The sequence below is a fragment of the Sinocyclocheilus anshuiensis genome, unplaced genomic scaffold, assembly GCF_001515605.1.
Source record: "Sinocyclocheilus anshuiensis isolate Anshui unplaced genomic scaffold, SAMN03320099.WGS_v1.1 scaffold1053, whole genome shotgun sequence".
Lineage (NCBI taxonomy): Eukaryota > Metazoa > Chordata > Actinopteri > Cypriniformes > Cyprinidae > Sinocyclocheilus > Sinocyclocheilus anshuiensis.
The window spans coordinates 839,390-853,135 of record NW_015555711.1 but is presented as its reverse complement, the minus strand read 5'-3'; the positions used below and the strand labels follow the sequence as shown (position 1 = coordinate 853,135).

At 37.0% G+C, this 13,746-nt stretch overlaps 1 protein-coding gene across 3 annotated transcripts in view; it reads right to left on the bottom strand.

Moving 5' to 3' along the window:
• The window catches only part of atp2b3b (ATPase plasma membrane Ca2+ transporting 3b), a 61,558-nt gene that overhangs the window by 20,153 nt on the left and 27,659 nt on the right, over positions 1–13,746 (bottom strand). For all 3 annotated transcript variants that reach the window (XM_016465044.1, XM_016465046.1, XM_016465045.1), the window contains exons 6-16: positions 11,489–11,614; positions 8,506–8,670; positions 6,979–7,193; positions 6,520–6,762; positions 5,601–5,842; positions 5,262–5,496; positions 5,000–5,179; positions 4,802–4,889; positions 3,767–3,873; positions 3,307–3,498; positions 708–921 (exon numbers count right to left, since the gene is read on the bottom strand). In XM_016465044.1, coding sequence (XP_016320530.1) covers positions 708–921; positions 3,307–3,498; positions 3,767–3,873; positions 4,802–4,889; positions 5,000–5,179; positions 5,262–5,496; positions 5,601–5,842; positions 6,520–6,762; positions 6,979–7,193; positions 8,506–8,670; positions 11,489–11,614 — 2,007 coding nt within the window. The remainder of the gene's footprint in view (positions 1–707; positions 922–3,306; positions 3,499–3,766; positions 3,874–4,801; positions 4,890–4,999; positions 5,180–5,261; positions 5,497–5,600; positions 5,843–6,519; positions 6,763–6,978; positions 7,194–8,505; positions 8,671–11,488; positions 11,615–13,746) is intronic.

Below are 13,746 nucleotides of genomic sequence, written 5' to 3'. Positions count from 1 at the left end.
TAACGTTAATAGTTAAAGATAAAGCATGTGCACTAGTTGGCTATTATGAGATCCTGGCATTAAATGAGATTTTAAAGGGATATAGTTCACCCAAAACTTAAAACACTGTCATCATTTACTCAGTTTCAAGTTGTTCTGAACACTGTACCTGAAAAATAAAGCACTATTTGTTTTATTTGTATATTATGTGTATTTGTAATGTATATCTTTGTTCTTATTTTCTAATAACAAAGATAAAATAATGACAAAGATTTTTATCTTTGCTAACTTTGCCTAAATGTCTGCCATTGTTTTTTATTTTATATTTTGTTAAGGTGTAAGAGGTGTTATGTTTCTGCACTCTTCCATTTTTAGCCAATTAAGAAAACTTTGTCTAAAACAATTTTTGTGATGGTTTGTATTTTTTGTGCTCTGTATGGAACATCAGTGCCAGTTTAAGTGATGAACTCCATTACTTGTGTTTGTTTTCAGACATGATAACAGACGTTTTATACTTGTGCTACAACTTTTTGGCCTGTGCTACAAAACTTTCAACCTCTGTAGCACCAGTGCTATGTGAAAAAAAAGTTAACGTACAGCCCTGTAAGTATATGCCACTTATCGGAGACTATTATGTTAAGTCTGAATTGTAAGCTGCTACACTATTATTATTCATCTTATAAATAATGCAAAATAACACATATTGATCCTTGAACTCTCTGTCCTACCGGCAAACAGCAGGGTGAAGATGATGACGAGCTGATAGATTCCATGACCCAGGATGTTCTTCATCATTGTGAGCGAGATGAGGGGGTTGTTGCGCCCATAGGGTTTCCTAAGCAGCAGAGCTTCGGTGGGCGGCTCAGTGGCAAGAGCCAAAGAGGCAAATGTGTCCATGATCAGATTGACCCACAACATCTGTACTGCTTTTAGTGGAGAGTCCTACACACAAACACACAGAGATTGCAGATGAAGGTACTGAATTACGCTCTTGGCCAGTGAAGTGTGTGCAGTACCACCAGTCTCCAGCAGAAGGCTCAGTGGCTGGTTTAATTATAGCTTCCTTCCTTTTGCTATGAGCTTGAGAGGTGCAATGCAGTCAGTTCTCCTAACCTGCATGACACAGAGCTATCAGCGATCTAGAGTGGCCATCTCTCACTTACCGCAACACTACAGGCTAAGACAAACGGCACTCATCTGAGGAGTAGATTTGGAGGGACGCAATGTTTGAAGTGAGTGAAATTCCCTTGCCCTAGGGTTAGTTCACCCAAAAATGAAAATTCTGTTATTAATTACTCATCCTCATGTCGTTCTAAACCCGTAAGACCTCCGTGCATCTTCGGAACACAAATGTAAGATATTTGATGAATTCTGAGAGCTCTCTGACCCTCCCATAGACAGCAATGTAATTACCACGATCAAGGTCCAGAAACGTAGCAAGGAGATTCATTTTACGAAGCTACGAGAACATGGAAGCTATGCAAACAGCGTATGCTATTCTGTGTCAGCTGCGCCACGCGGATACATTGTTTTCATTCAAATTAAAGCGTAAACAACGTAGAAAATGCATGGTGTGTGGCGCAGCTGACACAGAATAGCATACGCTGTTTGCATTCAGTGGATACTCTCCAAAATGGCAATATAATGGTTGAATAAAGTCGTTATTTTTGTTTTCTTTGAGTATAAAAATGCCCTCCCTAGTCTCAGCCTCAGACGTCACGCCCACGGACCATTGGCTAAACGTCTGACACATATGGCACACAAAAGTGGAAACACTTCAGGCGTTTCGAAGTCATCATCGGATTGGTTGAATATACAGGATTTCCGGGAGACGTGTGTGTCGCGTTCTTTAATGTTCCGCCTGGAAACAAAGATGCGTGGCGCCAAAGCCCCTCACGAAAGAAGAAAGCAGTCGTGATTAATGAAAGCTGCCATGGATTCCAGACCTTCAGCCGTCAGTCTGAAGGTCTGGCTACGCGAGACTAGCCCTCCCTTATCAGTTGTTTCAAATCATTTGCATTTGTAAATGAAGTATTAAATGCTAAAGGAGCTCTAAGCAATAACAAGTCATGCAGGAGAACTTCTAAAGGAATATTCCAGGTTCAATAGAATGACATGAGGGTGAGTAATTAATGACAGAATTAAAATTTTTTGGGTGAACTATCCCTTTAAGCTCAATTGACAGCACTTGTGGAATATTGGAAAATTAATTTCAACGTGTCCCCCCCCCTTTATTCTAAAAAATAATAATATCTGGGCTACATTGAGGCACTCACAATGAGTGAATGAATGAGTCAACATTACAATACTCACTGTTTCAATAGTATAGCCATAAAATGTAAACAATGTGTTAACATGATTTTAATGTAAAAAAAATATTTACTAACCTTCTCTGTGTAAATTTATATCCAATTTTACAACTTAAATGACAGATAACCTGACACCTAAAACTCTAATATGACGAATATAAGATGACGAGCACCTAAAATTACACGTTTTAACAGAAAAATGACTGCAAGTGTTTTTGTAAAAACATTAGCTTCACATTTCTGCTTTTAAAGGGGTGGTTGATTGCGATTTCACTTTTTTAACATTATTTAGTGTGTAATGTTGCTGTTTGAGCATAAACAATATCTGCAAAGTTATGAAGCAGTAGCATTTACAAATAACAGCATATCTAAAAGTATGAGACAACAACAAACAAAAAACATAGGCCTACCATTAAAAGCCGTGCTTGCACAGGTTCTGCACATTCTTCTATAATATCCTCTGCTTCTCAATCGGGCTCAAACTGATAAGCGATATTAACGACGCAGTTGTTTACAATACAACCGGAGCACATGCCACTGAGGTAAGGGGCGGGACGTTTAGACGCGCACTAGATGCGAGCATTAACACATGTTAGACTGCACCCCATAAACACAATCAAGCCTAGAAAAAAAACAGTGAACCACCCCTTTAAATCCTCCAAAAATGGACTTAATTGTAAGTGCATCACCACAACCTTAATTTTTGAGGGACAATTAGAAAAATGTTTTTGAGGTAAACAACGCTGTACCAAAAATGCTGTCAATTGAGCTTAATTTAATAAAATAAATTAAAAATACTCCATAAAAAATAATAAATAAATTTAAGTTGAAGCAATGAATTACTAAAACTAAAACTGAAATAAAATTAAAGCTATATAGATATATTTTTTTAAATGATAAAACTGACACATCACAAAATCACTAAAACTAAAATGAAAGCTAAAAATAAAATATTAATAAATACTATAATAGCATATTAAAAATACTAAAATTACAGTGGTTCGTGTGTGTGTGCTACCTGTGTAATGCAGGCCCCGGTGAAAGCTACGATGACGGCCACTACATTGACAGTAAGCTGAAACTGCAGGAACTTGGAGATGCTGTCATACACATTTCTCCCCCACATGACAGCCTTCACAATGCTGGAGAAGTTATCATCGGTCAGGATGATGTCAGAAGCTTCTTTAGCTACATCAGTGCCTGCTATACCCTGGAGATGGCAAGAGAGAGAAAGAGCAAGAGATTTAGGTACTGTAATACATGCATCAAAATCAGATTCATTGGAGAAAAGTGGCTTTTATTCACCGGAGATCTTCCTGTGTTATATTATACACCCTTGTTGGGTGAACATGATATAAGTAGAGTTTCTAATAAATCAATATTCATCTCCTACCATTACTCATCTCTCAACTACCTCTTGGATGGAAGGACGAATAATATGAATAGATTAGAGGGAAGTGTTCGTCAGATGTGCTTACCATCGCAAAGCCCACATCTGCCTTCTTGAGAGCCGGCCCGTCATTGGTCCCATCACCAGTTACGGCCACCACCTGTCTCTGCTCCAGCACAGTGCTGTCAATGACGCCTACACAATGGCATCATCACCCAGCAAACAATTACCAGCTAGCACATAACCTTGACCAAACACTGAATACAACTACTGTCACCACAGAACATGAATTCATCAGTCTGATACATTTTAATTGACTGTATGTTGCGCCCTACTGAGTGTCAAATTTACAATGTAAATACACTACTGCAACAGTCAACAATTTGGACACATTTTACTGAATTTCCATCACTGTTAAAAAAAATGGTTTGTTTTTTGAAAGAAATACTTTTATTCAGCTAGGATGGATTAACTGATCAAAACGGACAGTAAATAAATGTATAATGTTACAAAAGATTTATATTTTAAATAAATACTGTTCTTTGGAACTTTTTATTCATCAAAGAATCCTGAAAAAAATAAATCACGGTTTGCACAAAAATATTAAGTATATTGACATTTTTAAATATTAATATTTGCATTATTTCTTTCAATATTAATAATATTAAGTATAAAATATTGTTTCTTGAGCACCAAATCATCATATTAGCATGATTTCTGAAGGATCATGTGACACTGAAGACCGGAGTAATGGCTGCTGAAAATTCAGCTTTGCCATGACAGGAATAAAACAAATGCACCTTTGGTGAGCATAAGAGAACATTAAAAAATCTTACTGACTCCAAACTTTTGAACAGTAGTGTAACTTTCTCATGGTCTTAAAACCTTATAATCTAGATGTCAGTTTGTTGTGATTTGTGTAAAGCTGCAGTCAAAGGGTTACAACTTTGAATCTATAAAAAAATCTATAAAACGTAAAAAACTATTTAAAATATAAATATAAAATATAAATATAATATAAGTTTAACAATTTTGGACACTACATAATTCCCATACCATACATGGTAGGGTCCAGTAAGATTCAAGCGAGTTTGAGAATGATGAGTAGGAAAGAGTATTTTACCTTTTACGAGTGTGTGTTTGTCCGTGGGGGAGGAACGTGCAAGGACTCTGAGTTTAGGCCAGATCTTATCAATCCTCTCCTGCTCAATCTATAACACAATCACACACACATGCACGTACACAGAGCACGGACATTCATGATTCAGTTTAGTCTGTATTGGTTTGGCGCTGAGATGTCTGAGATTCAATTTTCACGAACCTCTCCTTTCTCATTCCTGATTCTTCGGTTGAAGTCTTTACCCTCCAGGCACAGAAAGTCATCCCCGGGCTGAATGATGCCACACTTGGCAGCAATAGCTCGTGCTGTGTTGATGTTGTCGCCGGTGACCATGCGCACAGTGATGCCTGCCCTCTGACACTTGCGAATGGCTTCAGGGACCTGCAGGAGGAGCAGAGAAATGCTTGAAAAGAGAAAACGCATTCCAAGAATACAGGAAACATGTTCTCACTGCATACTGTACCTCAGGTCGAACGGGATCCTCGATCCCAACAACTGCGATGCAGGTCAGATCGGTGACAATTTCAGCTTCGTTATCCCATTCAGGCTCGGGGTCGCAGAGAAGATCACGATAACCAATGCAGATGGTTCGCAGGCCTTCACACGCCATGGGCTCGATCACTTTCTTCACCATCTCATCTCGGTCCCGTGGCTTGAAGCTACGTGTTTCCCCATTGGCACCAAGTATCGAGGAACACCTGAGGTAGAAGAGAAAGCAGGAAGGACAAAAAGAGGTGTCTAATGACAACCAACAATGTTACGGTTTTAATTCCTACTGTAGATCTTGTTGTGGTTTACTAACTTTTTCAGAAGGATCTCAGACGCTCCTTTGCTGTAGAGCCGGAAACTTCCATCCGGCATCTGCACCACAGTGCTCATGGACTTGCGTACAGAGTTGAAAGTGTAGACTTTGTAGAGTTTCTCCTCTGGGATTTGATCTCTCACAGGGACGTAGTCTCTCTTCAATTCCAGCAGGAAGCCCAGCAGACCACACTCTGTCTTATTACCAACCTGCTTGGGCAGACCACCTTCCACATCCGGTGGCTGAAAGAGAATTGAAATTAAGGAAGAGACACGGAGGAGAGAAAATGAAAAGAACTGGACTGAAGACGTTTCTATTTATATTTGACAAGCCAGTACAACAGTAAATTCTTAATAGGCTAACAGAGCTTCTCTCCTGAAAAATAAATCTTACCAGACAAAGCTGGCATGCTGGTCTCTCAGCCAGAACTGTACATTTTTTTTGTAATTTTAGCAGCAATATAGGTATGGTACTATCTGTTATTTGGTTAACAAGCAAGTTTACTTATTATATATGGTGAAAATCTTTAATAGGGGACAATTTAAGTAATTTTACAGTAAATTACATAATATATATATATATAATATATAATACAGGTACAAAACAGACAGAATAGGATGAAATATTAACATTATATCAATTAATGGAATATACCATCATTTGTTTTTTACAGTAAATTTAAGTTCATTCTGTAACCCTAAAATTGTGCTACCATATTTTTTATAGTAAAGTTCTATAGCAAACCCTGCTGTGTGTTTTATATGTAAAATGAACAGATTACATGCAGGTAACTTGGTTCAGCTGGGAGTCCAGCTAGACCATCTGAAGACCATTTCAGCCAGGGCTTAACCAGCTAAAACTAGCTGGATATAAACTTTTCTATCATTTTTTTTTTAATTCATGATATCCAATCTCTTACCATGATCTTGGAGGTATAGGCGCAGTTGATAGATATGGCATTGACAATCATCTCTAGGGTGATGGGGTTGATCTGGCTGGGGTCTGGGATCTCACGGAAGTGCTGGTCGTTGAGGTAGGCCTGCACTACAGTCATGCGGTTGGTGGTGAGGGTACCGGTCTTGTCAGAGCAGATGGCAGTGGCATTGCCCATTGTCTCGCAAGCATCCAAGTGACGCACTAGGTTATTGTCCTTCATCATTTTCTGAATTAACAGCAATAGAAGATTTGGGTGGTGAAAAACTGTGTTGACAAAAGCAAAACATGCTAAAAATAATACATGAAAAAACATCCAGAGAAAAATGTGTTTATTTTGTTCAAATTTGCTTATGTAGTCTGTTAGCTCTACAATACATTTAATTTGCTGTTTACACACACACACACACACACACACACACACAGTGCACCTGTTCTCTCTCACCTTAACTGAATAGGCCAGGGAGATGGTAACAGCAAGTGGAAGACCCTCAGGCACAGCTACCACTAGCACAGTCACACCGATGATAAAGAATTTGACAAAATACTGCACGTAGATGGGCGTGCACTCAGTCAACCAGATCCGCCCCTCCACCACAAACGTCTCAATCACAAAGTACAGCACCAGGATGATAACTGTAATGGCTGACATCACAAGACCTTCAAATAAAACAGTATAATAAATAAAATAAATCTTCAGGATACTTGCAGATCCATCTATAGTCAGTCAATTGACTATAAATAACAAATAAAGTAATGCATTATTACTTATCAAAATTACAGTACAATATCTGATTAATTTCTAATTATTTAATTTATTATGCAACATAAAAATAGGGGAATATTTCTGTCTTTTTTATGATAATTATTTGTGTGCATCATAAACAATTGTGATTGTACGTGAAAACATGTATGCTTAACATGTTACTTTTCATAAAAAGTTACAACATTACAAAGTTAAATTGGTTGGATATGTAACCTGAAGGTAGCACAAATTGCGAATATGGGTTACCATACTTGTCACAACACTTTCACTTTTTCGCTTTCAGTTAGTGCTTCTGCTTAGTTAACAGTGAGAAAATGTTGCACAAAAGTAACTTAACATATTAATTTTCATAACAAGTAGCAAATTCAATAGTCAGCACTTCTCAATAATGCAAGAATATGTCAAATTAAAATGTGTTACATTCCATGAAAATAACAATGTAACACAATCAGCTGGTACTTCCTCTGAGTTAATACTGAGAAAATGTAGCACAAAATCTAACACGTTACGTCCCATAAAAAAGTAACAGCAGTAAAAAAATATATAACAAAAGTAGTGTGTTACATTTCATAAAAAGTAACAATGTAACACAATTAGAAAGGGCTTCCTCTTAGTTAACAGTTAGAAAATGTAGCACAAAATTTAACACATTACTTCCCATAAAAGTAACAAAAGCACCAAAATATATAACAAAAGTAACGTGTTACATTTCATAACAAGTAACAATGTAACACAATTAGTGAGGGCTTCCTCTCAGTTAACAGTGAGAAAATGTAGCACAAAATTTAACTTTACTTTCCATACGAAGTAACAAAGTAATACAACTAATCAGCACTTCCTCTCAACTAATTAAGAGAATATGTACCAAAAGTAAGACAATGTTACATTCCATAAAAAGTAACAATGTAACATAATTAGCAAGTGTTTCAGTTAACAATGAGAAAATTTAGCACAAAAGGAATTTAACATGTTACTTTCCACTAAAAATCTAGCACAAATAGTTACTTTTTTAAGAAGTAATGGAACACTGTCACAGTAACATTTTGCTTCAAGTAACATTCTTCAACATTGAATATAGCTTTGTATGTGGATAAAAAAATAAAAGACAATAGGATAAGCACAGCAGAGTGTAAGTGTGTCAGAGTGAGGTGATTTATCTTTCCATATGACATCACCTCGTAATTGGCCACATGAAGTCCCACGCACCTGCTTTGCCAATCTGTACAGCCAGTTTGGTGAGTTTGCCCTGCAGTACAGACTTCTCCTTCTTGGGCACGTTGGATTTTTTCTTCTCTCTCTCCTCCACTTCTCCACCCTCCGCACTCTTCAGAGGCTGCATCTCCATGGCAACGGCTCCATCCTGCTTTTTGGCTGGTGGGTGGGACATGAGTTAGCGTCACTACATAAGGACAACAAATCTGTCGTGTCACAACTCAGAGGCATCGTGAAAGGCCTCCGGCATGAACGAGACTCATTCAAAGCTCTGAATACCTTCATGCCACACACTGAATATTTACACCCAAAGTGGTATACACACATACACTGGACACACAACGATGGAAAGCAAGACAAATGTGAACACGCACAGCATAAACATTGACGTCGGTTAGAGTCAGACCACAACAAGTTCTCGAGTTCGACAGAGCTGGCACTATTCAGCAAAATGTGTTTGGGTGCTTTTTCTCGACACCCGAAACAATGAACTACGGTTACAATGTACTATGCAAGGAAGTGGTCGTCATGTATGCCGTTGAGCAACCCGAGTGTGATGTTACACAAAGAGTGTGTTTCTGCCTCTTTATGTATGTGGTTGTGTGCATACATGGTATTAGCAATTATATTTCCTGTTGCTATCCTCATATAGCAACAGCGTAACTAAGGAGCCCACATAAACGTTCCACAACAAGAAAATAATTAACCCCTCATTCTCTCCATTCATCTACTCTACTATCCCTGTGGTACCTTTATTCTGATTGGACTCCAAGAGAGAGAGAGAGAGAGAGAGAGAGAGAGAGAGAGGGGGAACAAGGGAATAAAAAGCGACAGACAGAGACAGAATGAGAGACGGCACACAGTGTTCTTGAGTGGGGAAAATGAGAGTGCACAGAACTATGGAAACAGACACACAAGTGCAAACACACATTGAGCTGAGCTCTTAAACTATGACATGTTAAACCTGTGAATGCGCTCCGCCACAATTCTGGGCTAATCTGACTCTATTTAGTGCTTATTGTAGTCACTTCATCTATGCTGAAGGTGATCTGTAACTCCAGTGGACTTAAAACAACAGGGCTGTGGATTACGTACCGTTGGTGATGCCACTTGGTTTGGCCATAGTTGTTAGTGAGTAACTACTGTCCTCTGATTGGATAGCGAAACAAAGGGATAGTGCAGGTGTAGAGGAAGGGGATCGTGGGTAATTGTTAGGATTGGGTGGTGGTAGAAGTAAGAAAAAAGACAAATTAATGATGATCATGTGGTATTAAGGGAAACTGAAAAAAAGCCAAAACTGCATGTACGTAGGTTGTTAATATGAAATTACAAGTACTGACAGTACTTCATCAGTGAGATGTTCCTGCAAGATGATTCTGTTTCATGTAAAAGATTGTTTTCTAATTCTTTTGTAACAGTTATTTGAGCTGTCAACATTCTAGTTAAATTAGTAAATTAGTAATCTAGTTAATTAAGCGTGATTAATTATCAGCAAAGATTCACAAGCTACAGAATGGAACAGAACGGAGGGATCTTAAGATGTGTTTTAACTACATTTCACTTTTAGTGTCCTAAAATACAGCACTCATGGGGCAAGATGCTGAAAAACTGTTAAATACAGAGCAACGGACAGAGATATAGAGTAGATCAATAATTAAAAAAATACTGTAGAAAGAATAAAAGCTAACATCTAGTGTGAATCTACTTTGTTAAGCAAACAATATATTGATCTACTCAGTGAGTTACTCTTATATAATGTCTATGAATTACCACCATTTGGGGGCTTTGCTCAGCAAATATTTATATAATAGTTAACTAAAACTAAAGCTGAAACTAAAAAAAAAAAAATTTTTTTACTTGAAATAAAATAAATGTTAACTAAAAAAAATTTTTTTTTTTTTTTAAGCTAGTTGCCAAGGCAACATTTATCGTTTTAATTTAGTTTAATTAATTTATTTTTAATTTAGTTAAACTAAAACTGAAATATGCATATATATTAAAACTATATACACATATTTAAAAAAAACTACTAAAAATGACAAAAACAACAAAATAACTAAAATGTTATCGTGATTAATCAACACATTGAGTAATTATTTTATTAATTTATTGATAGCCCTAATTGTTATACATGTATTTTTTTATGGCCTCCTGTTAATTGAATATTCAACATAGAATATTTGTATTTAATATTTGTATTTAAAAAATTCACACTGCAGGACTGCAAAAATCTTTGAAGGGTGAAAAAAACTAAATATACACTATCCCTCATGCATTCATATAGATTATAACTTCAAATCTTAAATAGTGAATAAAAAAGGGTTGTTGACATTATTTGTCATACTGTATGTGCATTCTACTAATCTATAATTATGGGTATCAGAAAAGATGTATAAATATTCCAAATCACTTTCGCAAAAGCAAAAAAGACAATTGTGAGGCAGTTTTAAGTCCGTTCGGTGGCTGATGACACATGTAGAGCGATTCAGTGGGACAGTAACAGAACATGGCGCCACTTCATCCTTCATCCACCCATATCCAACCTTTGCTCTCCCTCTCTCAGTTTCTCTCTTTCGTTCCCTTTCTCTGAACAATTAATCAGCCTCCTCCAATATAACTCCTAATCCTTCTCTATTCCCTTCACTCCAGTCTCCTCTCTGTTGGCTGCAGGTTAAATTACCCATGACATGGGCCATAAAGTTTGCAGAAGTGGAGCTCTGCTTGTCTCTCTTGCTCGTCTTACCATTCATAAATATTCCTGCAGGCTCCGAGCCCACTGGTCCTCCATTCATATCCAGCCCATCTCTCTCTTATGTAAGGATCTCCCACCCCCTCTCTCTCTATTCTCCACTGTCTGGTAGTGCTACTCACAACATGTGCAGTCATTCTCACTACATCCTACACTAGCCTCAGCATTTTCTCTGAGTATTACGGTGTGTCTTGGTTGGCGTTTGATGCTCTTCCTTCTTACACCTACCTTTCTTCTCTTTCTTCTCCTCCTCCCCTTCCCCGGCTCCCAGCAGAGTGAATATGATGCCACTCTGAGAGTTGACTCCAACTGCGGTCACCAGCATCCTGCCTGATCCCTCCATCACATGGGTACCTGAGAAAGAAAGATTGAGAGAGAGATAGACAGATTTAGGAAAAGGCACAATGTAGACGAATGATTGATATTTAGTTGCAGCAGAATTCTGCAAATGTTGTCCCAACTAGCCTCATAGAACTAGTTTAAATAAATGATTTCCTATTGAACAATGTGGCTGATTTGTGACCTCCCAGCATGCACTGCAGCATCAATAAATTATGTTCTACCCTTCTGTTTCAAAGATTGTCACTTCATATTAAGAGTCAATCTAAAACTACATGTAAGATTAAAATCATGCCCTTTATATTTATGCCAGGAAATAAATTTATAATGTCTAAAAAAACAACACATTAAAATAATTTTAATTATCTTGTAAATTGACCTAGAACTTAGTAATAATGTTTTATGTACATGTAAAACTTTTTTTCAAAGCTCAAGTTCATTTTAAAAGAATGTAACACATTTCTATAATAATAACAATGTCTAAATGACAACACTAGTTTAATTTAAGAAAAAAGAAAATGACCAATTTCTATAATAATAATAATAATTTATATAGCACTTTTCCAAAGTTCAAGTTTGCGTTAGAAAAAACCCATACAATTAAAAAAATTATTAATCTATAATTGCCTTGACAAGAATCTACTGACTGAATAAGACATTTTACATTTAGTGCACAAATTCAAAGTAGCGTCACCGAAGACAGTTATTACGACAGTTGTTGTAGTTCATATTTCTGTGATTATTTTCACATTTTCTCAACAATTCATTTAGACATTGACTATTTATCTACAAACATAGACAGTCTGGCCTGCTGCAGTACACCATTAGCATTTGACTCCAGACACGCACAACAACAGCCTCCATACATCAACTTCACAAAAATATAATTGGGATATTATTCAATAATATCATCAGTAGAGTAGGACAGCCTCATAAAGAGAATGGAGTTATCATCCCAAGTGTCTAAGAATAGCGTGGAGGAAGGGAGAGGGCATGCACCAGTGCTCACAGCAGGAAACAGAGATTCTCAGATCTAATTAACAACATCTGGATGCCACTGCAGCATCTCAGTTATTCTGACACACAGAATGCAGACGCTCTGAGTGCTTTGTGCTGCTGACTGACAGCTGACGGAGCGCAGCCGAGAGCAGAATACAAAACTACTTTAGACATTTTCAAGAAAGGTTGACCAGTCTCTTAAGGAAAGTTATGGGCATCAACCTTTAACAATGATTTTACTTTAATTCATAGCAAGTTTTTTGCTACTAGCCTAAAGGCCTATTCACACTAAGAATGATACCTATACAGATAACAATATTAGCATTCACACCTACAGACAATAATGTTCTGTTTATTATAAGTGCTGCAGTTACTGTATGTTGTCTGTCACTTTAAATGCTCAAGCTCTTTAAAGTCAGTGGATTCTGACTGACTTTCAATGTTTTTATTGTTCATGAACAGGAAAAAATGTCCTTAAAATTATTCCAGGGATTGATATTGTTTTAGCTTGGTTATGGACTTTTAAACAATTATCTAGGCATTAGGCAATTATTAAAACTTTATGGGTATAATTATTGTTATCATCTCTGTGTGAACAGGCCTTAAGACTTTATTTAGAATCTTAAAGGTGCAATCAGCGATTTTAGCTGCTTCGCTAACTTAAGATATTTTGTTAACTTCCACCACACTGACGGCTTTCTAAACTCCTCCCTCCAAAGTCATGTCCACAAGTCCAAATTAAAAAAAAAAAAAATTCGCAGACATAAAGCATTTATGATTGGCTAGTTTTATGATTGGCTCAAATAATGTGGGTCACTCCCTCCAGGTGGAGTTGGGAAGCTCATTGCACCACTGAGTTACAATTAAAGTTAAAATTCATTGTTAAATTAAATTGGCTTACACCAGAGGATTTCTGTCAGACTCTGTTCCATGTTTTGTGTGTGTCCTGCTCCCCATGTGCCTTCCCATGCCCTTATTTGGTTAGTTTCCTGTTCCTTTTTTTACTGCATTTACTGCATTTGCAGACAATGTAATTACATGTAACTATCATATAACTGTATATCCACTGTTTTAGAGAAGAGTGCCATCGAATGTATAGCTAATATTAAGTGGATTTTCATTTTTAAAAAATCTTTAAAAAAAATCAG